This window comes from Aptenodytes forsteri, unplaced genomic scaffold (assembly GCF_000699145.1).
Source record: "Aptenodytes forsteri isolate BGI_AS27 unplaced genomic scaffold, ASM69914v1 Scaffold68, whole genome shotgun sequence".
Classification (NCBI taxonomy): Eukaryota; Metazoa; Chordata; class Aves; order Sphenisciformes; family Spheniscidae; genus Aptenodytes; species Aptenodytes forsteri.
This window is the reverse complement of record NW_008795382.1, coordinates 228,268-249,091: the sequence shown is the minus strand read 5'-3', so window position 1 is coordinate 249,091 and position 20,824 is coordinate 228,268. Positions and strand designations below refer to the sequence as shown.

The window sequence follows — 20,824 nt, the reverse complement described above, 5'->3', positions numbered from 1 at the left end:
CCCCCCCCTGCAGCCGTAGTGTCCCGGTCCTGCCGAAGGCAGGCGGCACTCCGGGAGAGACACCTGTGGGCAGCGGGGGCTTGCTGGGGCCAAGCACCGCTGTCCTGCAGGGACACCAGGCAAGGCATCCCACCTGCCCATAGGGAGCCAGGAGGAGGCGGGTGGCACCGACAAGGAGGGTTAGGAAGACAGCCAAAAAAGACAAAGTCTGCCTTTTTAAATGAACTGCAAAATTTATTACAGTGGTTTTCTCCCGACAAGGAAGTTGGTAACCTCCAGCCTGGGAAGGAAGAGTGGAGAGTAGGGAAGGGGAGGGATGAGAGGGAGAAAAGGATATGAGAGAGAGAGAGAGAGACACTTAAGGACACTTTTCATTTTCTGAAAATAAAACATCTTTTACCTCCCAAACCATTTTCTCCAGTTCTCTAAGTTCACAAAAAGAAGGTGAAACTGAACCACAGACTTCAGGAGGAAAATGCACAAACATGTTGAAAAGCAGAGACAAACATGCTCTTCTGCATCTAACAAGCTTCCATAAACCGCGCGGCTCTGGGCGCAGCATCTGCAGCTCCTCAAGGCACCGGCTCTGCGCAGAGCCGCGGCGGATGACAGGCCCCTCCAAAAGAGGAGCAAACACCCACCGTGGAAAACAAACCTGAACCAACCCCAGCCGCACTGGAGGAGCCCCAGCAGAGCTGGGGGGGGGCCTGGCTGTGGCGGGGGGGGCATGCTGGGCTGCCTGGCGGCGGCAGCGGGGCAGGAGGAGAGGAGAGCATGGCTGAGACCGAGAGAAAGCAGCAGCGAGAGTCCAGCACGTCCCAGCTTGTGGGGGCTGCAGCCCCCCAGTGCTGCCCAGTTGTGAGCCCCTGTCCCGCGATGGGAGAGGAACTGACAGCTCTTTGCTTGTGGCTTCGGCACAGCATTTGATGTCACCTGGGGACACGGCAGAGCGCGATGCGGGGTCTGGGGGCTCAGCTCGGCCTGGCATGAAGCACAGGACAATTCTAATTAATCCTTACCCATGCACTTGGGCAGATAAATGCAGGAGGGGGCTGCAAAGCCCCCTAGCTCCCCCGAGCCCCTGGGCACGTGCTGGTGCGGGAGCAGCTCTGGGCTCTTTGCAGCCTGGACCAGGGGCTGCCCGGCTGCTCTGCCAGCATCACCTGCAGGCAGGAGGGGGACAGGGTCTGTCCCTAGCCCCATCCTGCCCCTTGGCTGTTCTCCAGGCACTGCCTGGACATGGCTGATGGCTGGAGTGAGGCAGGACCCGCACTGCCCGGGGACACCATCCTGGGGCCACCCTGTCCTCATGCTTCGGAAACCAGCTCGGGTCGCGGTGCCGATGCCGCCTGGGCACCGTGACCTGCAAAGCTTTCCAGCTGCAGGGATGTGCTGGCACCGAGGGTGCAGCAAAAGGGCCATGGGCCCAAAGTGTCCCGAGGACAGTCCCCTGCTCCTGGTACTGAATCTCTTAGAGCTTCTGCAGCAAAGCTTTGACATCCCAGAGATGTGCTGACTGCAGACACCTGCGGGCTCTGGGCACTGCGGCTGCCACGGGCTACAAAGCCACGGCTGATGCCTCCAGCACTGGCAAGCGCTGAGAAAACAAATCTCAGCTGAGGGCTCAGCACTGCCTGTCCTTGCCTGCCCTTGCTTGGCCAGGGCAGCAGCGGGACGCAGAGCAGGCAGCAACACTGCGGACAGCCAGGAGTGGGGACCCCGGCACGTGCACCTTGGGGTCCTGGTATGGCTGCATGGGGCCGACATCTCCAGCCCCAGCCCCGGCGTTCTGCTTGGCTCCTGCAGAAATCCTCTGCCTCCGTGCTGGTGCCTGGGGACACCCCAACTGCCGCGAAACCACAACCCGTGGGGGTTCACCTCACCTCTCCCCTGCCCTGTGCACGAGGGGCCCTGAGACATGGGGCAGGGATGGGGGAGGGATGGCAGCGGTGGAGAAATGGCTGGTAGGGGCAGCAGGAGAGGAGCATAAATAGGAGAAAAGCTGGGACAGGCTTTACTCTTCCTTCGCACCGCAGAGCCAGGTTGGGCAGGTGACAGGTCGAGCACCGGGTGCGCAGAGGAGCCGGGGGGCAGCGCTGCCAATGGGGCAGTCCGGCAGCTGAGAGCACGGCCCCGCAGCCATCAACTGTCCTTACTGTATATTAAAATAAACCATCCGGGACTTTTCCAATAGTACAGGTTAAATAGCATCACTGAGAAAGGCTGGGTGGAGAGGCAGTGCTGGCCCGCCAGCCCTGGGCACGCGTCCTGCCCCTGCTGTGCTGCTGGCAGCGCCGGGCCTCCGCCGGGTCCGTGCTCATGGCTGTGCTCAAGTCCGCTTGGCATGCAGCATCTCGATGAGGAGGTTGTTGCAGGGCACCTCCCCGCTCAGGTGCTTGTGGTAGAGGTACTCCTCCGCCTGCATGCTCAGCGCCCGGACCTCCGCCAGCCGCAGCAGCAGCTGGCGAAACTTGTCTGTGGAGTGGGGGTAGTGGCAGACGGTGTACTCCAGCAGCGCCGCATTGGCCTTCTCCTGAGCATCCTTAGCCAGTGTGTGGTTCTCCAGGTACTTCACGTCTGCAAGGCGGGGATGGGACAGTGAAACGGTGCCAAACCCACGTGTCTGCCCCATCTGTACCGCGCTGCACCAGGAAGAACCCGTGCTCCCGCATCAACACCCCTCATGCATGAGAACACAGCGCAGGAGGGGTCCTGCGCCCTGTCCCTGCCTGGCCATGGGCTCCCCATCCCTGCCCTGCCTCCTGGGTCTCCCCCAGTGCTGAAGACAGATGCCCAAACCCCTGTTGGCAGCAGGAGGGCCCGTGCCCCCCTGCCCTCGCCACCCAGAAAGCCGCAAAGCCGAAACTTGTTACCAGCTGTACCCACACACAGGGAGCCGTTGCCATCAGCCCCCTTTAATTCCTGAAGGTCGAGGAAGCGGCTGAATTAATTCTCCGATAAACCTCGTCTTTCCAATGTGGCAACAGGGCTCATCAGCCTGGAAACCCTAATCCTCCGCGCCTCGCCAGGGTCGCAGCAGCTCCCCCGTAATCCTGCTGCCAGCTCTGCTGCCTGCAGGGTGGGAAGCGGCGCAGCAGGCAGTGGCACCAAGGTGCAGGCAGGGTCTGGCCACCAAGGGGCCGTTGTGGCCCCAATGGCAGCACTGCAGAGCCGGGGCATGCACAGCCCCAGGGCACAGGTTGTCACTGGGGACGACTGGTCTGTAACTGCCCCACAGGCACCGCAGGAGGGTGACTGCAGGGACAGCCCGAGCTGGTGGCTCAGGGTTTCTCCAGGCTTTTGGGGCAGCCTGAGCTGGGGTCTGCCCTCCAAGGATGCTGCCTTGGTGCTCAGGTTGCCATGAGTGCTCTGAGAATGAAGCACCGGTTTCAAGCTGCGCAACATGTTGTTGAACCAGCCCCGCACGCAGGTTTCAGTGGCTTTAGGGAAATGGTGCTGGGCACCGCCCCGTCAGCCAGCTACAGCTACACACAGCGATGGTATCTTGGTGCCCGCCCATGGGAGACCTTGCTTCAAATCCCAGCACCAAGTCCATTTGGGGCAAGTGGATTTAACAGATTTACTGTACGGCACGGAGGCACCCAGCAGCGCTGCGCTCGGGTAACGGCGCTGCCAGCTCTGCTGCCCACGTCCAGCAGCCACTGATGCATGGCCAAATTCAGGTCTGCGTTGGCAGCCCGGACACATCCCACCCACGGGCTGGTAACAGGGGAATCTGGGGACAGGTTCTGGCCAAGGCGGTTGGGTGTTTGGGGTTTATTTCTGGCTTTCACCCCAAAAAAGAGGGGAATCAAACATGGCTTTGGTCCCTGCTGTAGCCAAAGGACTGAGCAGCTGTCGGGAGGGCAAAGCATGGTGCTGGTGGTGGAGGTGGCTGAGCAGGAAGGAGCAGACGGGACCCCGACTGCCGGGTGGGGGTGTCCATGGCCCCCCCCCACTACCTGGCCCCACAGGGCTCCTTTGGGGGGGCCACGGCAGCCGGCGTTGCTCCAACCCAGCAAAGCTGGGAGCCCCTGGCCCACGCTTGGGCAGAGCCCGGGGAGTGGAGGTGCAGTCGGGGGGGCCGGCGGGGCGGGGGGGGAGTTTTGCCTGTGGGGCCCCTGGGGAGACACAGCCTCAGGCCGTGCCCGCGGCCGGGCTGCACGGCCGGGCCGGGTGCTGCGTGGCGCAGGCACAAAGTGCTGCAGGTCGTGCCACGATGCACTTTATCATATCACCCTTCCCTTTTCACTCCTGCGGCACATTTGCTCCTATTGTGGCCATCTCCCTTCTACCCAGGTTGTTGTTATGAAATCTCTTTATCTGCATAAGGTTATTATGCATGTCATTAAAAAAAAGAAGTTATATTGATAAATGTCAAATCTATCCCCTGAGTTGGCTCAACAATAGCTAGTTCTACTCGATGAACTCACCTGGTTCTCTGAAAGACCCTATTCACTGTTTAATTGAATATTTGAATAATCTTTTCATTCCTGCAAGGAATAAAGAATGTTGTCCAAATAACATTGACTCACTTCATTTAGAGACACTGCAGCAGTTGCAAAGACTGTCCTGTGACAAAGCCTCCCATCACACATACAGATATGCCTGGGATTATTTCTATGCCCTCAAGTGTTCTTCCTATTCACAGCTCCTTTTGTTTGGGAGAAGCTGCTGATAAATTGCAAACGCTTAAGGGAATGTGGGCTATAAAAGCCTCTCTTCCTCCCCTCCCCAAGAGTAGCTGCTTCATGAATGTAAGTCATGAAATCGAATGATAGGTCAATCCATTAAGGCTCTATTAAGCCCTTCTGTAGAACAAAGCTAACCTGTGCCATCCTCATAAATATTGCTATTTTGAGAAGCCCTAATTTTAATTAAATCTCTTTACCTGCTCAGGAGAGAAATCTATTTAGAACTCAAATGGCAGCTCTTGTGAGCGGGGCTTGGCTTTGATTGTGCTGTGGCAGAGTGGTAAATGTGGAAATTCTCTTGTTAAAGGCAATTACATCCTGCACATAATACACAATCCCATCCTCTACAGCTGAGCCTGCGAAGGGCAAATTACTCCAAGTGAGCTCTGCAATATGGAGAGAAAAAGTTGGATTTGGGGCAAAATGATGTATGGGAAAATACAGCTATTTGATTCCATGCCCTCCCTGAAAGCCGCTGCTCCGGGGAAGCGGAACCGCAGCTGCAGTCAGCACAGCAGCCGTGGCTACCAGTGCTGGCTGTGCTCTGGGAAGATGCTGCTCCTGCTCGTCGTGCCATGCTGTGCTGTGCCATGCTGTGCTGTGCCGTGCCGGGGGGCGGCGGGGAGATGCGGGGCAGCATGGGGTGACCATCCCTCCCAGTGCTGAGCCCGCAGGGCAGCAGACGGGGAAGGTCCAAGCTCGGGGCACGAGCCCCACCGGCTCCTTTATTTCCCAGCCCAGGCACTGTTTGCGCCACACCTTATCACTGTTTGAACAGCAAATTATCGTATCTAATTTCTCTGGATTTCAAAACAGCTCTAGAGGAAAAGAAAGCTGCGGGAGGAGATGCCGCAGGTGCAGGACAGGACAGCAGTGCACCCTGAGACGCACCCTGCCTGGGCCCCAGGGTGCCCGTGCCTGCAGGACCTGCCTGCTAACTGGGACACGTCCACAGCAAACCCGAGTCAAACCAGTGGGTCCTTCAGACCGTACTGGCCCTGACCCCAGCCCCTCGGATGGGGGAGCAGATTCCCACTGCCTGCAGCACGTCAGTGCTTCCTCTTAACCATTAACCCAGTGGCGGTGCTGCTCCTGGAGCAGGCTGGCTCCTCAGCGACAGTGACATATGGTGATGCAAACTGTCAAGCAACGAAGTACCAAAATACACAGCGGTGTCCATACGGCACGGAGTGCAGCTCATGGCCTGCTGCACTTGGCTATGGGGCACAGAGCTGCTGGCAGGACCCCCCCCGGATGGGACTCATGGTGCACAAGTGCATGTGAACACCGAGGTGTTGGGACAGAGACTGGGAAGGGGTCAGGGATGGGTTGGGATGGGGATGGGGATGGGGACAGGGATGGGGACAGGGGTGGGGATGGAGACAAGGCTGCCCCAAGCTGGGCTCGCTGTCCTGGCTCAGCACCAGCACCCAGGCACTGCAGGGACCCAAGCACAAGTTTCCCTGCAGAAATGCCAGTTCCTGCCCTGTCCGGGTGCATGCAATTAGCAGCAGCCGTGGAGGTGTGGGAAGTGAAGCAGCTGCCGCGGCAGAGGTGCAAGCCAGGAGCGCGGGAGCCAGCTGAGCCCCTTGCAGGCCCTGCTGCCGTCCTTGTGCCGGGAGGTGAGATCTCCCGCTGGGACGGGGCTGAGGGGAAGGTGTCAGCACCAGTAAGGAAGGTGGCCAGGCGCCCTGGGGTCCCCATGGTGCTCAGCACTGCCTGTGGCCACACCACCCTGCCGAGGGCTGAGATCACTCTGGTGGGACTCCGATGGGTGTCCCTGCCTCAGGGCAATGCCCGCAGGAAAAGGAGACGCATCCCTGGCCACGGTGGATGGGGAGATGCTCCCCACAGGGGTGGCAGCGTGGCCAGGGTGGGAGCGGGGCAGGATCAGTGCAGGAGCAGGACAGGAGCAGAGCAGGAGTGGGGCAGGAGTGGACAGAGCTGCTGCACAGTCCCAGGGACGTTGCGGGCTCTGGCAGCAGCGCCTGTGGCTCCCGCATATTTTGTCTAGGTGAGGCAGGACCGTGTGAACCCGCCGCCTCGGCCTGACCGCAGGCTCCGGGGCTGAGCCTAATCAGGAGCCGCATGCAGCCCCTGCCCCGCCGCGGCGGCACGGGCCCTCTGACGCAAATCCCAGGAGATAGGGCCGTCCACAGCCGCCGCCTCTGTCAACACGCCTGTTTTGCCGCAGCCGTATCAGCCAGTTGTTTCCCTGCCCGGTGCAATGGGTGAGTGACCAAAATAGGCTCCACTCGGCCAACGGGTTGGCAACGTCCCCCACGGCCGGGGGCAGGGCCTGGCCCCGCAGTGGGAGACATTTCAGACCCCCCCGGCAAGATGGGGGAGCCGGGAGGTCCCAGCCCTCGCTCCTGGCTCATTAAAAGCCCCTTCGTCGCCTGTCGGTGCAGCAGCCAGCACGGCCGGACCCTGGGCTGTGCCTGCTCCCTCCAGCCGCACTCCCACCACCCGAGACCCCACGGCAGCATGGCCATGACCCCCAAGCGTGGCCACCCCTCATCCCGGTGCCCCCCGCAGCAGCGCTCACCGAGGCTGAAGAGGATGAGGAACTTGAGGCAGACGAACTCCTGCCGGTCCACCTGGAGCGAGTGCAAGTGCAGGATGAGCTCCTGCGCCCGCAGCACCAGCGTGTTCAGGATGGAGCCAGCCTGGGCCGCGACGGTCGACATGTCCACCTGCAGGGACGGGGACGGCATCAACGGTGGCAGCCCCAGCCCCTGCAAACCCGCTGCAGGGGACCTCGCGCAGGGCAGGAGCTGGGCACCAGCCCACAGCGCTGACCGAGAATTAGGGGCATCAAAAGTGAAGGCTGATGGGTGAAACGGGAACCGTGTTTCTCCAGTGCATCTTAAAACAGAGGGGCCCTTTGCAGAGCGCTGGCATCGTGGGTGCCCGTGTCTCCAAAAACTGCCCCCCGGGCAGGAAGGGGCCCCTTCTCACACCCCGTCTCTGCAAGTGCAGGTGCGGCCGTTGATCTTTCCATGAGAAACATTTTTCTCCAGAAGCAGGAGCTGGATGGCAAGTCAGGACAGGACGGGATGGGCTGGGCTGGGCTGGGACCTTCTGCACAAGCAGTCCCATAGCACAGCAAAAACAACCCGTCCGCCCTACTCCGGGTCAGCTGCACTCAGCCAGAAGTAAGACAAAAGTCACCCCTGCACCCCCCCTCCAGCCCCGCCGCCTGCTCCCCACCACCCCAACCGCAGTGGCTGCTGCTGTCTGCGTGGGCCGGCGCTCACCTCCTGGCCGGTGACGAGCAGCACGCTGTGCTCCTTGCCGTGCTGCAGCTGCCGGTAGACGTGGTCGAACACCAGCAGCTCACTCCAGCAGTTCTGCAGCAGCTTCATCTGGTCGCCCACCTGAAACACAGCCAGAGCAGTGCCGCTGACACCCATCGCGCCGGGGCACAGCCGGCCACGTGCGGCCATGGGGGCAGCCCGGGCTATATCTGCATGGGCTGGTTCCTGGCTGGCAGGAGGGGGTCAGGCTGCCCCGGTCCCTGCACCACCCCTCCAGCCCCCAGCTTTGCGTGTTGAGGGTCAGGTCCACACTCCAGCCCTGTGGCAGCGACGGCTCAAACTCACACCATCAGCTGCTACAGCACATTGCTGCATTAGCGTTGGACCTGGGCGGGACCCATACCAATCTGTGTCTCATCCTGAGCACAACAAAAAGGGGTTTTCTACCAAACTGGCATCAGTGCCAAAAAAAATAACCTATTTTCACTGCTCAAGCACCCAGAAGTAGAGCAGTGAGTCCAGTTACATGAAGCAGAGAGTAGATGGGGCCTTCTGCCACCAGGATGAGCAATGCCTTGGCACAGATATGGCACCAACATGATGTGTTGGAGACATGACAAACCTCTGCCTCCCTCTGAGGCCCCCAGGTGACCTGATCTACGGAGACTTGTCCGGCCCCAGGTCTGCTTTGTGCACACATTTGCTTGCTGGCCCATTGCAGGAGCATGCAAGGGAGTACAGGGGGCATCACCCACCTCCCTCAGGAATCCAGCTCCTCCAGGTGGGACAGGACTTTGTCCCTGATCCTCGCAGCCTGGCAAAAGCCCTGGTTTTTTTAAGAACCTGAAACCCTCCTCACCCTGCCTCCCTGCAGAGCATTTCCCAAAGTCTCACACACACATTTATACGTGGAAATTGCAGCCTGACTGTGAACAAGCTCCTAGCAAGGAGATGCTGCATCTAATTAATGAAACATTAATTGCAAAGCCCTGGTCTGGCTCCCATGTCTGCCCGTGCTGGCATGTAACTGGGCTGGACATTGCGCCCCACTTCATCTCACTGCCGGTATCCCATGCATCACCTCCAGCCCTCCCTCCACAGCGGGTGGGAGGAGAGGACGGCAAGACTGACGCCCACAGCACTGGTTAGCGTCTATAGCAAGGATTGCAATCACCAGCGCCCTGTGGCTGGGTTACACCTGCAGGCTCATGCCCCGCGCACACCTTGCACTGCACTCACAGCACCGACCCCGCACCCGGCAGATGTCCTGGGGGAGGCCAGCCCGGCAGCGGGGTCCCCTCAGGCGGGCAGGGAGAGCTGGAGCTGCACCCCTGGGCAAGGGGGATCTGGGCTGGAGGAGGGGAGATGGGCTGGGCAGCTGTGCAGAGCCAGCTTTGAATCAGCTCAACATGTTTTGGTGGCACTTAGTGGCTCTTATCAGCAAGGGTTTTCCCCCACCAGGCACAACCTCCCTGAACCGCACACAAATCCTTAATAAAATGACTGCTGGCTCTGTCCTGGCACCTGGGCAGGAGGGAACATGCGGCTGCTGCACAAAGGCCCTGTGTCTCCAGGCAGCCTCTCTGGATACTTTAAAATGAAAGAAGACAGTGCCCATCCTTGCCTCCCTGCTGGGGATGGCAGATTTCGGGGAGGGGCACAGAGGTGCCACAGCGCAGCACAGCTATGGGAGAGCCACCGGCTGCGGGGCATCGCTGCACACTGCAGCTGCTGGGTTGGCCCCTGCCCACGCATCAACACATGTGTGATCATGTGCACATTTGCACATGTGCTGGTGTGTATTTGCAGGCACAGGTAAAAGCGTGCACAGCTACACTTTCAAAGAAATGCCTGCAGATGCCCCCGGTAAAAAGCTCAACCCAGGACACAACCTGCAAGGACCTCCAAAGGTCTCGTGGGACAGCCGGTGGGCTGCAGGCAGCCAGCGACAGGGAGGATGAGCTGCTGGAGCCAACGGCTATGTTCAGCGAAATGAAGATCCATGCCAGGCCTCCATGCCTGGATGTGGGGGTACTGCCGTCCCAGCCTGGGGAGCAGATAGGAGGCACGCCGCTCAGCTGCCTTCCCCACCACCCCGCCGAGAACCACCATGGGTCACCGGCTTTTTCCCCTCGTTGCTGCTCTCCGCAGGACCCCAACTCCTTTCTGAAAAGAGCTGAACCCCACCGTGCCCGGAGACCCCCTCACCTGCAAGGCTGGTTTAGGGAAAGGGCCAGGGGTTATCAGTAATACTTCCCTGCAGAGCAAATTCAGCGCCAGCAGAAGAGCTCTGCAGTGCCATTGTACTCGCTGCCTTTAATAGAAGGAAGACAGATGCAGTATCACAGGACTGGATAATACCCTCGTTTTGCTGAAGAGGCTGCAATAAACCAGTACTGGGAGATTGCAAAAGGAATAGAAGTCAGATGAGAAACAGCTTTATGGTCTCAGAGCCCAGCACTCCCCGCAAGCCACTGGGATTTGTTTCTCAAGTGCGGTGGGTGGTCAGACCTGGACGTGCAGCAGCGCAGGGAGGGAGGTGCGGTGCAGAAGGCAGCGACGGCAGCCTGGGCTGCGGTGCCCGCTCCTGCCCAACATGTGAAACCTGCCTGCAGTGAGGTGCAATGGGGCTGCCAAGGCTGGGCTTGCCGCCACATCACCTGAGCAGGCGAAGGAGCCACGGTACACGGCCCAGCCGTACAGACTGTGAGGTTTCTGTTCAGCTGCTGAACAAAGGACTGGGGAAAAGCTCATTCTTCATCAAAACAAAATGGAGATTTTTCTGCATTCCTGATGACCTCTGCCCCAAGGCGAGTGGCTGGCTGTGACTGCGGCCAGCCCTCGCAGGGAGCTGGGCTCCTGGCGCGGCAGCACACTGCCAGCCCAGCCACACGCTCCCGGCCGGTGCCGAGCTCCTCCACTCTGGCTGAGTCGCGGCATTGTTTTGGAAGCTCCTTCCTGTGCCTCATTCCTGAGCGGGATGAGCTCCGGAAGGGACAGATTGAAGGTTTTGCTCTGAAAATGGTTTAAAAAAATTCAGCTTTTCCAAAAGGAAGCATTTCAACAATTTTGAAATCTTCTTTTCTCCCTTTAAAAATGACTAATCAGCTTCTCCCGAATTCCACAGGCAGGTTCAGCTCCCTCAGCAGAGCACCTCCCCGCATCCCATCAGCGGCGCATTTTGCCCTGTGCGCCTGCCACACAGCCGTTCCCCTGCCAGCCTGCTCCAGTGTGCTGTGGCCTTTCCCGGGAGCATCACTGCATGCCGGAGCCATATGGCCATGGCATGGGGGGATGTGGTTGGGAGCGTGACTGGGTGGGCTGGGGGCTCTGGGGGCCGGGCAGGGTTTGGGGACCTCTCCAGGGACCCCAGCCCTGCCCGCGCCCCAGCACCAAGCTGGGTGTCCCCATGCCCTGGGCTGGGGCGGCAGCAGGTATCCCCGCATGGTCCCACTCCAGTGGTGCGGCTCCGCTGCAAGGGGGCTCCTGGCTGGAGATCACCTCCCCTGTGCCCAGCACCAGCCTGGCCCCCCAGGAGGAGAGGGCTGCTAATGGACGGCCACTCAGAGTCAATCAATCCTCCCGGCGAGGCGGCACGCACGCACTCTCGCCTTTAAAAGTTAAGCAAAGGATCTTCCTCTTTTAATGTCAAGGCTTTTCAACAGAGTGCTTTATCAAGGACCTGATGCAAGCTGTCTTTAAGAGGTGATTTTTTTTTTTTTTTTAAAGCAAGCATTTAACCCATTCACAAAATGCGGCAGTGAAATGCTCCCCCCGCAGGGCAAGCACTCCCCTGCCGCCTGGCCACCGAAAGTGCCTTGCTGCTGAAGGTCTGCGACCCACAGAAAAATCCATTTCCCTGCAACAAATGGGCTTGGACCAAGGGCCGGAGGGGAGACAGCATGTGCGGAGGCACGGATGGTGCTGCCCGGGTGCAGGGCTGCAGGACCCGCATGCAGATGTGCCACATGAGAGTCTTAAACCTCCTGAGACCCTCCCTGCAGGTTCGTAGGCACAAGGGGAGGAAGCCCCTGGGAGTGTTGGGTCTCCCCAAAACGTGCCCAGGCCACCCCAGTGCGTCAGCATCCTGGAGCCAAACCCCCATGGGGATGGCGCAGCCCCGCTGCACTCGCTGATCCCTGCACGGCTGGTCCAGGGCATCCCGCACCTCGGGTACCACCATCCGCCCTCGAACATCTCTGCAGCATTATGAAGCAGTGACCCACCAGCAACCCCGCTTTGCTCGGAAGCCCTGAGCGGGTCCCAGGACATCGATCCCCAGCCTCTCTCCACCCAGCTTCAGCACACCACAGGCACGAGGAGTGCTCAGATGCCCCTGACCTGCCTTCACCCCCAGGGGTGCTCTCTGGGCCTCCTCCCAGATCACTGGTGCAGGATTTGCCCCAGCAGCTCCCACACAGGTGCACAGCACATGCCAGTGCCTCGAGCCACAGCCCAGGCAATCACTGGGTGCGAGCAGGACTGGTCACCTTGGCTACCAAGAAGTGTGAAAGTGGATTACTGTCTGCCAGCCACCTGCAATCAAAACCCCACACAAGTCTAAGGTGTTAATGGTCAATGCAGGTCACCATCCCTCTGCCCAGATACCACTGTGATGGGCATATTAAAGCAAAAAACCACCAAGACCAGTGCAGCAGGGCCAGGATCTCATCTCCCTGCTGGCAGAGCATGCTGCTGTGGCGCAGGCTACTGCTTTTTGCTGGTGCTCGCAGGCAGCTGGCTGCAAGGCTGCGTGGTGATCGTGGCTCTGCGTGTGTGCCCCAGTAGCAAGGGCAGGGCTGTGCCAGCCGGGACGCCAGCAGGCAGGGAAAGCCGTCACATTTCCCCCAGTGCATAGGATGCTAAACATCACTGCAGCATCCACGACCAGAAGGAGATTTTAAATCTGCCAAAAACGCTCTGGCTGTTGGCCAGGAGATGGGGTCAAGATGACCCACGCATGCTAAAGGCAGAGAACCAACTGACTACAAATAGGCTTCGTCATGGCTCCGAGATCTCTAACAAGAAGTGAGGGAGAGCAGCCCAGCAGACAGACCCAGCAACCCACAGGAACCCCTCGGCCTGTGGGAATGGCGCTGCCCTCAGTGTCCCCCACCACTGGTGCTTGCCTGTGGTTGGGAGGGTGGTTTGCCCCGGTCCCATGGCGAGGAGGGACTGAGGAGGGGACCAGCATCAACCCACCTCCTCGCGGCCGCGCCGTGCCCCTTCACTGGCGGCAGGGACCCGCCGCACACCCAGCCCAGCCCGGCCTTCGGGCTGAAACCACGGCAATTTGTTTAACATTCCTGGCTGCTCATCCCAATCTAAAGGTCACTGCACCCCTGTGTGCATGACATTTATATGTACATATGGCAGTAACACCTATGTAAACCAGGCTGTGCAAGGTATGTGTATATAAACCAAATCAAAGCCAGACACAATGTGAGTGTGCAAGAGTGCGTGTGTATGCACATTTCTCTGTCTGTCTCTCTCCATATATATATAAAAAAATTACATCTTAAAGGACAAAGTTGCCCGAGACTCACAACCCAACAAAATATATTTCACCCCCAGCCCATATTTTTCTTCCTGAAGAGATGCTGCAAATCTTCCCTCAGTCCTGACACATCTCATCTAGACTCAGTTAAAGTTTGTATTTATGGGCGTCAGCGCTGACCTCTTCCACCTCCGCCCGCGCGGCCTCGCGCCGCGGCTGCCTGGCCGGCCCTCGATAAACAAGCGGGCCCCCAAATCCCCCTCTGCCGTGCGGCATTATTAGTCTTGCCTCCGAAGGCCAGCGCAGTCCGTAATTCTCTGCCTGGTGACACGAGATGAACGCTGCGACATCAGTCTCCCCGGCGGATTGGCATGGGGACCCTCGTTTGTCAGTGGCAGACTGACAGAATTACTGGCCCTTAAATGAAACGATATATCTGGGAAGTTAAATCTGTTTTCAATCTGACTGCCCCGCGCCTGCGGGCGGACGTGGCGTGTGAGCCGATGTCAAGAGGCCATTAGCCCATCTCCCCCCTCCTTCCCTGGGCGCAGTGGCGGAGCTGGGGGAAGCTCTCCCCAAGGGCCCCCACCCCGGCCACCCTGCCAGGAGGAGACGGCAAAGCGCCTGGTCTGCCGCTGCCCCTTGATGGGCTGCTAGTGTGGGAATGGGAACGGGAATGGGAATGGGAACAAGACTTGCCAGCTCCAGGGGAGACCAGCTCCCGCTCTCTCTGGGCAGGGAGCAAAGGCTCATCCTGGCCAGGCGTGAGCCAGTGGGTCCCCATGCCCCCGAGGGTTTGCTCCCTCCTCTCCAGGCTCCCTGTGAGGCCCGGGGGAGAAGCCAGCTGTCTGCAAAACAGCCCTGCAGCAGGAGCACATGGTTGCTGGGTGTATTCAGGCAGGGGACACCATGCATGGGGGCATCTGCTTGCACCCCCTCCTCACCTGCCTGCACCCCCTCCCCACTTGGCATCAGCCAAGCATGATGCCCTGGGGTGATGTCGCAGCACGATGCCCTTCCAGCCTGGATCCCTGCACCAGTCTCAGCAAACAGCCCTTCCCCGGCTGGGGATGGAGACCATGGCCTTCAAGCAGATGTTCCCAGGGGATGGAGAGAACTGCTGGCATCCCCTGCTCCGAGGAGCCCTGAGCACCCAGCAGGGACTGCCTGCATGACGGCCATCGATCTCTGAGATCGCGATTTTACTCCGTGCTAGTGGGCTTTAGGGTAAAGCCATAAACTCTGCACTAGCAGGAGTTCATTTACCACCCCAGCAGCTGTTTGCTTTTATGCGCCAGCAGGAGCGGGAATGGGGTTTCAGGAGCTGCAGACCTACTACTGCTTCCCAACGGCTTCTCTCCGTGTGCCCAAGGGAAAGCCACTGCCCCACACCAGGGAGGACGCGCCGTGCCGGGTGGGCGGTGGGCAGCCCTGGCATCGTCCCCAGGGAGGACACGCACAGAGGGGCCCGGGCACCACAACCCTGTGCCGGGGGCTCGGAAGGAGCCAAGGCCAGCGACAACCACACTTTCTCACGCTCCCTCTGGAGTCAGGGTGGGACGTGGCGTCCTGCAAGTCCCTGGCTCTGTGAGACGCTGGAAATCTGCCCCGCGTTCACCACGTGGACAAAGGCAAAAGGCACAAGCCCCCAGGGTGGCAGTGATGGACGGGGATGCCCAGCCGAGCTCCCTTCCCTGGGGCACCACGCGCCATGTCCTGGGCACGGTGGGGGACATGCCCCGCTCCTGGCAGGAAGCCGGTGGTCCTGCCCAGGTGAGGCCTCTGGCTCTGCCGTCCCCCCCAGAGCACCGCGGGAGGAGGAGCGCCCGCCGACACGGATTCACACGGAAATAGCCTATTTTGGTGGCGCAATCAGGCTGACAATGGAGTTACAAGGCTACGCGGCAACGCAGCCAGGAGCTGAATTTACACTGTTTACAATATCTCCTGCAAAACAACAACCACCCTGTTCCCAAAATCCAGGCTGGACACTGATATGATTGAAACGAGCCCGACCCACCCCCACAATGTCGTTTCCTGACACTGTTCTGGCAGCCAGGGGCTATTTTGAGCCATAAGGCTCTGCCCCGCTCTGCTCCATGGCACCCTGCGGGGTGGGCACGGGGAAGAGCTTGGCCCTGTCACGGGGCACGGTCCTCACGGCACTGCAGGAGGAAGGTGATTTTGGCCAGAGCCGGCTAGCACAGCCTCACGCTCAGAGCACGGGAAGGCACCCGGATCTCCCAGCCGCCCCAGGACATGGCTTTCTGGGTTTTGGCCAGGTTGCAAAATGTTCTCTCCCATTTTTGCACCAGTTTGGGATCTTAGGTCAGCTCAGGACACGAACAGAAAACGTCTGAAAGCTTGGCAAGGTTTGCAGGGTGGCAGAGGCTGCCCCACCCCTGCTAATCCACCCCTTGGTCCCAGTAAGTATGCAGGGGGATTTGCCAGATGGGATGGCCCAGCGGGACCACCATGTCCCCCAGCCAGGCACGCTCGCAGGCTGCCGGCAGCAGAAGTGGCTCCGGAGGAGGCTTGGTTGTGTCCCCCGCCCCAGCCAGCCCTGCCCCGGCTGCCTGGTGCTAATAGGCACCCACCTGACAGCATCGATTTTCCTCCTAAAGGCAGAGGAGAGAATTGTCTCAACTATAATTCCTCAACGTTACATTTTTCAATTATATCTTGAGCTTGACACCGCAGTCACTCTGCTGGCGATTGCCTCCACACCTGCCCCCGCCGTGATGAATCTGAAATCATTAGCCCCGTAGCGACAGCGGGAATCGCTCTGGCATTGCAGCCAGGCCCCAGTGCCTCCAGCCCTGCCGCGTGGGGAGCCAGGAGCGGGATGGGGATGCACCAGCACATCTGCAGCGCTGGCAGCCCAGGGCTCGTGCCCGTGGGCATTGCCCTGTCCTCACGGCATTTCAGCCCCAGTCCTGCCCATTACAGCATCCCATCCTCACAGCATTTCAGCCCCAGTCCTACCTGCCTCCCGCCGCCTGCCCAGAGCAGCATCCCTCCCCCCCAACCCAAGCTCCTACCTCCAGCTCCTTGAAGAATATGCAGCTCCGTGCCCACTCCACGATGGATAAGAGGGTCTGGTCAGCCATCTTGCACATGAGGCCGAAGGTGCTGAGCTTCTCGTGCCGGCCTTTGCCTTGCTCTTGCTGCAGGCAGGCCAGTATCCGCGCCTTCACCTGGGCCTCATCGGGCTCCAGCTGCAGCAGCTTCAGGATGACCTCGGGGATGTCAGGGGGGGAGCTGCTGGGGTAGGTCTCTGGGTACACGTAGGCGGGCACAGACTCGTGTGCGTTTGTGTAGTGGTCTGGGTACTCGGACTTGATGGTGCGGTTGGGGAAGGAGGAGTAGTGGTAGCCGGCGAGTGGTGCGTGGCTGGGCACAGTCATTCCCAGGGACGGTGTCCCGTACGGATTGCGCTCATAGTCGACGGGCGTCAGGGCAGCGGGGTTGGGCGGCAAAGTCTTGGACATGGCGTGAATGCTGTGGATGGTGGAGGACAGGCTGTAGTCGTTCTGCACCGGGGACATGATCTGAGGCACGGTCTCCAGCTTGAAGCCATTGGCACGGATCAGAGCTTTCTTCTGCTGCTTTAAGGCACGGTCCCGCTTGTACATGGGTCCAAACTTGTTCCTCCCTCCACGCATCCGATCAGCACGCACAGCTGGGGGGCAGAGCGAGGGCAGAGGTTGCAGTGAACCCATGCAGAGCGAGACCAGCGCTTCCATGCAGCATGGAGAAAATGATAGGGGGGGATTTGGTGGCCAAATGGGGCTGGGGGGCACCAGGGAGACCTTCCCAGAAAGCCGCTGGCAGGACTGTGCCGCTCCCAGCCCAGCCGTGCACACCAGGGACGTGGCATGGCAGGATCGGGTGCCTGGCCCCGGCTCTTGCCTTGCTGGTGTCACCCTCAGAGCCTCTGGGAATTGCAGGAAAGGAAAAGACATTTGGCTTTAACTACAAAATGGGCTGGGGGATAAAGGAGCTTGCATCCCTCGTGGGCTGGGGGGACAGCCCGTGAAGCCCAGGCAAATGAGGGGGCTCGACACCCACTTTCATTTTTATGACCCCTGGCTCTGGACCATCCCTGGGATTTCCTTGTTTCTGCAAAGCCTGGGACCCCACAGCCCTCTCAGACCCTGGTTCACCTGCATCCAGGCTGCACATGCTTCTTTTCTGCAAATCTCTGCCCCTTTCACAGGCAGCACGACTGGCAGGCCCAGCTGGCCACACTGCACCCCACGGCAGGGCTGCACGGGCTTTCAGGCAGGAGGCTGCCCATCCCTGCCCAGGTATCAGCTACGGCCGAGGGGCTCTGCTGGAGCGTCCCACTGGTGGAGTCACTCTGACGGCTCCATCGCAATCTCCCGGCTGTAGCAAAGCAGATGTTCCCTCCAAACTCCAAAAGAAACCCAAGAATGTGTCAGCGCACAAGGCAGCAGGTGCTTCTCTGCAGCAGGAGCTCATCCCTCCGCACCGCCCTGCTGCATTCCCAGGGGCTGCTGCCCCAGCCCACCTTTGGAAGAGCCTCAGCTCGCTGGAAGCTGGGAGCTGGATGGCGGTGCAGAGGGATGGAGGAGAGCACGCCAGCGAGCACAGCCCACAGACTTAGCATCAAAGGGAAAAAACCCTCTGTTAGTTTGCATCGCTGTTGACAGCAGGCGGGTCTTGCTTTTGTGTCTCAGCTGTTACCTCTGCCTCTCTTTCGCCTACTTATCCCGCGGCCGCTGGAAGCACGGCCAGCCCCCCCGGAGAGCCAGGGCACCTCCCAAACTCTCCCCAGGCAGGCTGGAAATGCGGGAGCGTCGGCAGGGAGCAGCAGCATTTCCAGGGCGAGCAGGAATGTGCTCCCAGGGGAGCCGCCCCGTGCTTCCTCCTTCATTCTTTATTCATGAAAACAGCATCTCGCTGGGAGCAGGGCGGCCAGAGGCATCCTCTGAGGCAGAAGGTGCTGCGGCCCCCGGCTCCTGAAAGCCTGACCGCACGCCTCTGGGCAACAGACAGCTGCCCCAGGGCAGTTCCTAACTCCAGGGGTACAAGGGAGATGGCCGCCGACAGCATGTGTGCGTATCCCTGCCAGGATCCCCCGCAAGCAGACCCCCCTCACGCAGCCTGAGCTGGCACCGGTGGGTCTGGCATCCCCAGCTGCATACTCCAGCGATGCCAGAGCACACCGAAATCCCAAATCTCTCACCCACTGAAAGTAATGTGTTTCCACCACCAAACAAGGCCGGTCCCAGCGATGCCCAGGGATTGCATCCCAAGCGGACCCCCGTGACCCTAGTCAAGGGTCCACAGGCAGGGACCCCACTGGTGCTGCCTGCACACCCCACACACAGCGAGAGGTGCTCGCAGCCCGGTCTCACAAACCCTCCACAGGCAACCGCTAGTACACCTCCTTCCCTCTCCCAGCAAGAACACAAAGGGAGAAGAGGCCTTTTAATTCCCTCCTGCTCCGCTTTTCCTGCTGTTTGTGCCTCACTTGGAATCAGGAACAACTTGCCATTTGCCACGTCCCAGCTGGCTGCCGGGAAGCAACCGATGCACCCTGACCTCCGGGGCAAGGGCGCCCAAGCAGAGCCACCCAGGAAGCGCCTGCACCCCCGGCATCCCCCTGACAAAACCATCTGCAGGCGGCCCCTGAGTTACACACCCAGGGTGCAGCCAGCCGGCACGGCGGCAGGCACGGGCACCCAGCGCACCCTGCAGCTCCCCTTCCCGCTCCCTCTGCCTCGCCTGCCCTTGCCCCCATGCAGAGCCCTGGCTGGTGTGAGCTGCCCACCGAGCTCTGCCTCCCCTCGCCCACCTCTCCCTGCCTGAGCAGGGGCACGGGGGATGCCCGGTGGGGTGCCCAGGGGGTGCCTGGGGGTGCAGGCAGGCTTGGGCCAGGGCTATGCTGCTCGCCCCTGGCCAGGCTTTGCTGCAGCTTCCCTTCAGGCACTTCGAGGGGGGCCTGTATCAACACTCTGTCCCCAAAATCAATCATCTCGGGCTTGCTTTTGTCCTGTGGAGCTGGAGGCTCACTGTCGAAGTGTCACCTCAGATTCCCTGCCCAAAAATATTAGGAACTGAGGAAAGGTGGGCTCCGGTTTTTACCACAAAAGAGACTGTCCCATGAGAATATCACTCTCCGCTGGGTGTTCCCCCCCAGCTGCCTGGCTGCAGGACTCCGCTAAGGAGCTAACAGCAGAAAAATTAAACAATAAACAAAACATCCCAGCCGCATGGACTACGGGACCAAATGAGCTCCACAGCGAGCAAAAACTGCTGAAAACGGCCAAACTGAGACCGTGCCTGTCCCCCCCCCCAGCCGCCCCAAGCGCGGCCCCTGCCTGCGCCCCTGGAGCCCCCAGCCCCTGCCCAGTGCCCAAACTCTCCTGCAGCACCGGTCAAAACTGCCAGAGCACGCACGGATTGATCCGGGGCACCAGTAACCCCAGTCCAGGGAGGAAAGCGAAACTGGGTCCTCTTTGGAGACAGGGCTGGAAGCCGGCCCACGCCGGGGGTTTGCAGGGGCTGATTTTGCAGCTCGATGTTGTGTCTTACTCCTGCGCCTCTGCTCGCAGGCTCTCATCCCGCTCCTGGAAGCGAGCGGCCACTGTGCGAGTACACGCAGTACTTTCTGATTAACCCGCACTCTGCCCTGAGCTCCCGGGCAGGCGAAGCCCTGCGCAGCGAGCCCGGCCAGGTGAGGGGTCTCAGCCCCACCGGTGCATCTGGCCGTTTTCATCTGCTGCAAAATGTAAACGATTTCAGGGGAGAAGAAATGGGGGGGCGGCTGACTCTGGTGGGGGGGGCTCCTTTCCGCATCTGCTTTTGCTTTGCGGTCGCTTGCCAGCGATCTGTCCCCCCGAAGGTATTTTGTTGGCCCGTGCCAAGCGTTGCAGAAACCACAACACACGACTTGGGGATGTTGGGGCTCGACTCTGATATCTCAATCGGGATCGGCTTCTCTGACATGAGCGAGGTGGCGGCCGTGGGGGATGTAATTGCACTCCCCGAGCGTCAGATGAGAAATCTGTTCTACTAAATGTCACCAAGAGGAAAAATATAATTTGTGGTGGGTCTGCAGCAGTTTATTGCGAGCCCCGTCATTTTTAACGTTTTCCTTAAGTCTCGGCTTCTGGAATTATGTGCTTAAGGAAAACAATAATTTCTACGCTATTTCCCAACCGTTCTGCCAGCAAAGAAAATCCTGGAAAGTTGAAGCCGCAGCAGCCAAAACCCCCGGGGAAACAAAACAAAAACAAAAAAAGGAAAAGCAGGAGGCGACGCGAAAAAACGAATTTTTTTTTAACTTGGGAGGGAAAAACGGAATCGAAGCGGCCGCGGGAATTACCGGCCCGGGGACGCGG

At 59.8% G+C, this 20,824-nt stretch overlaps 1 protein-coding gene across 1 annotated transcript in view; it reads right to left on the bottom strand.

Annotated features, from left to right (window-relative positions):
- Positions 1–2,139: 2,139 nt before the first annotated feature.
- The window catches only part of LOC103900051 (steroidogenic factor 1), a 58,243-nt gene continuing 39,558 nt past the window's right edge, over positions 2,140–20,824 (bottom strand). Inside the window, exons 3-6 of the mRNA XM_019472415.1 lie at positions 16,493–17,133; positions 7,955–8,074; positions 7,243–7,390; positions 2,140–2,577 (exon numbers count right to left, since the gene is read on the bottom strand). Coding sequence (XP_019327960.1) covers positions 2,330–2,577; positions 7,243–7,390; positions 7,955–8,074; positions 16,493–17,133 — 1,157 coding nt within the window. The 3' untranslated portion in view covers positions 2,140–2,329. The remainder of the gene's footprint in view (positions 2,578–7,242; positions 7,391–7,954; positions 8,075–16,492; positions 17,134–20,824) is intronic.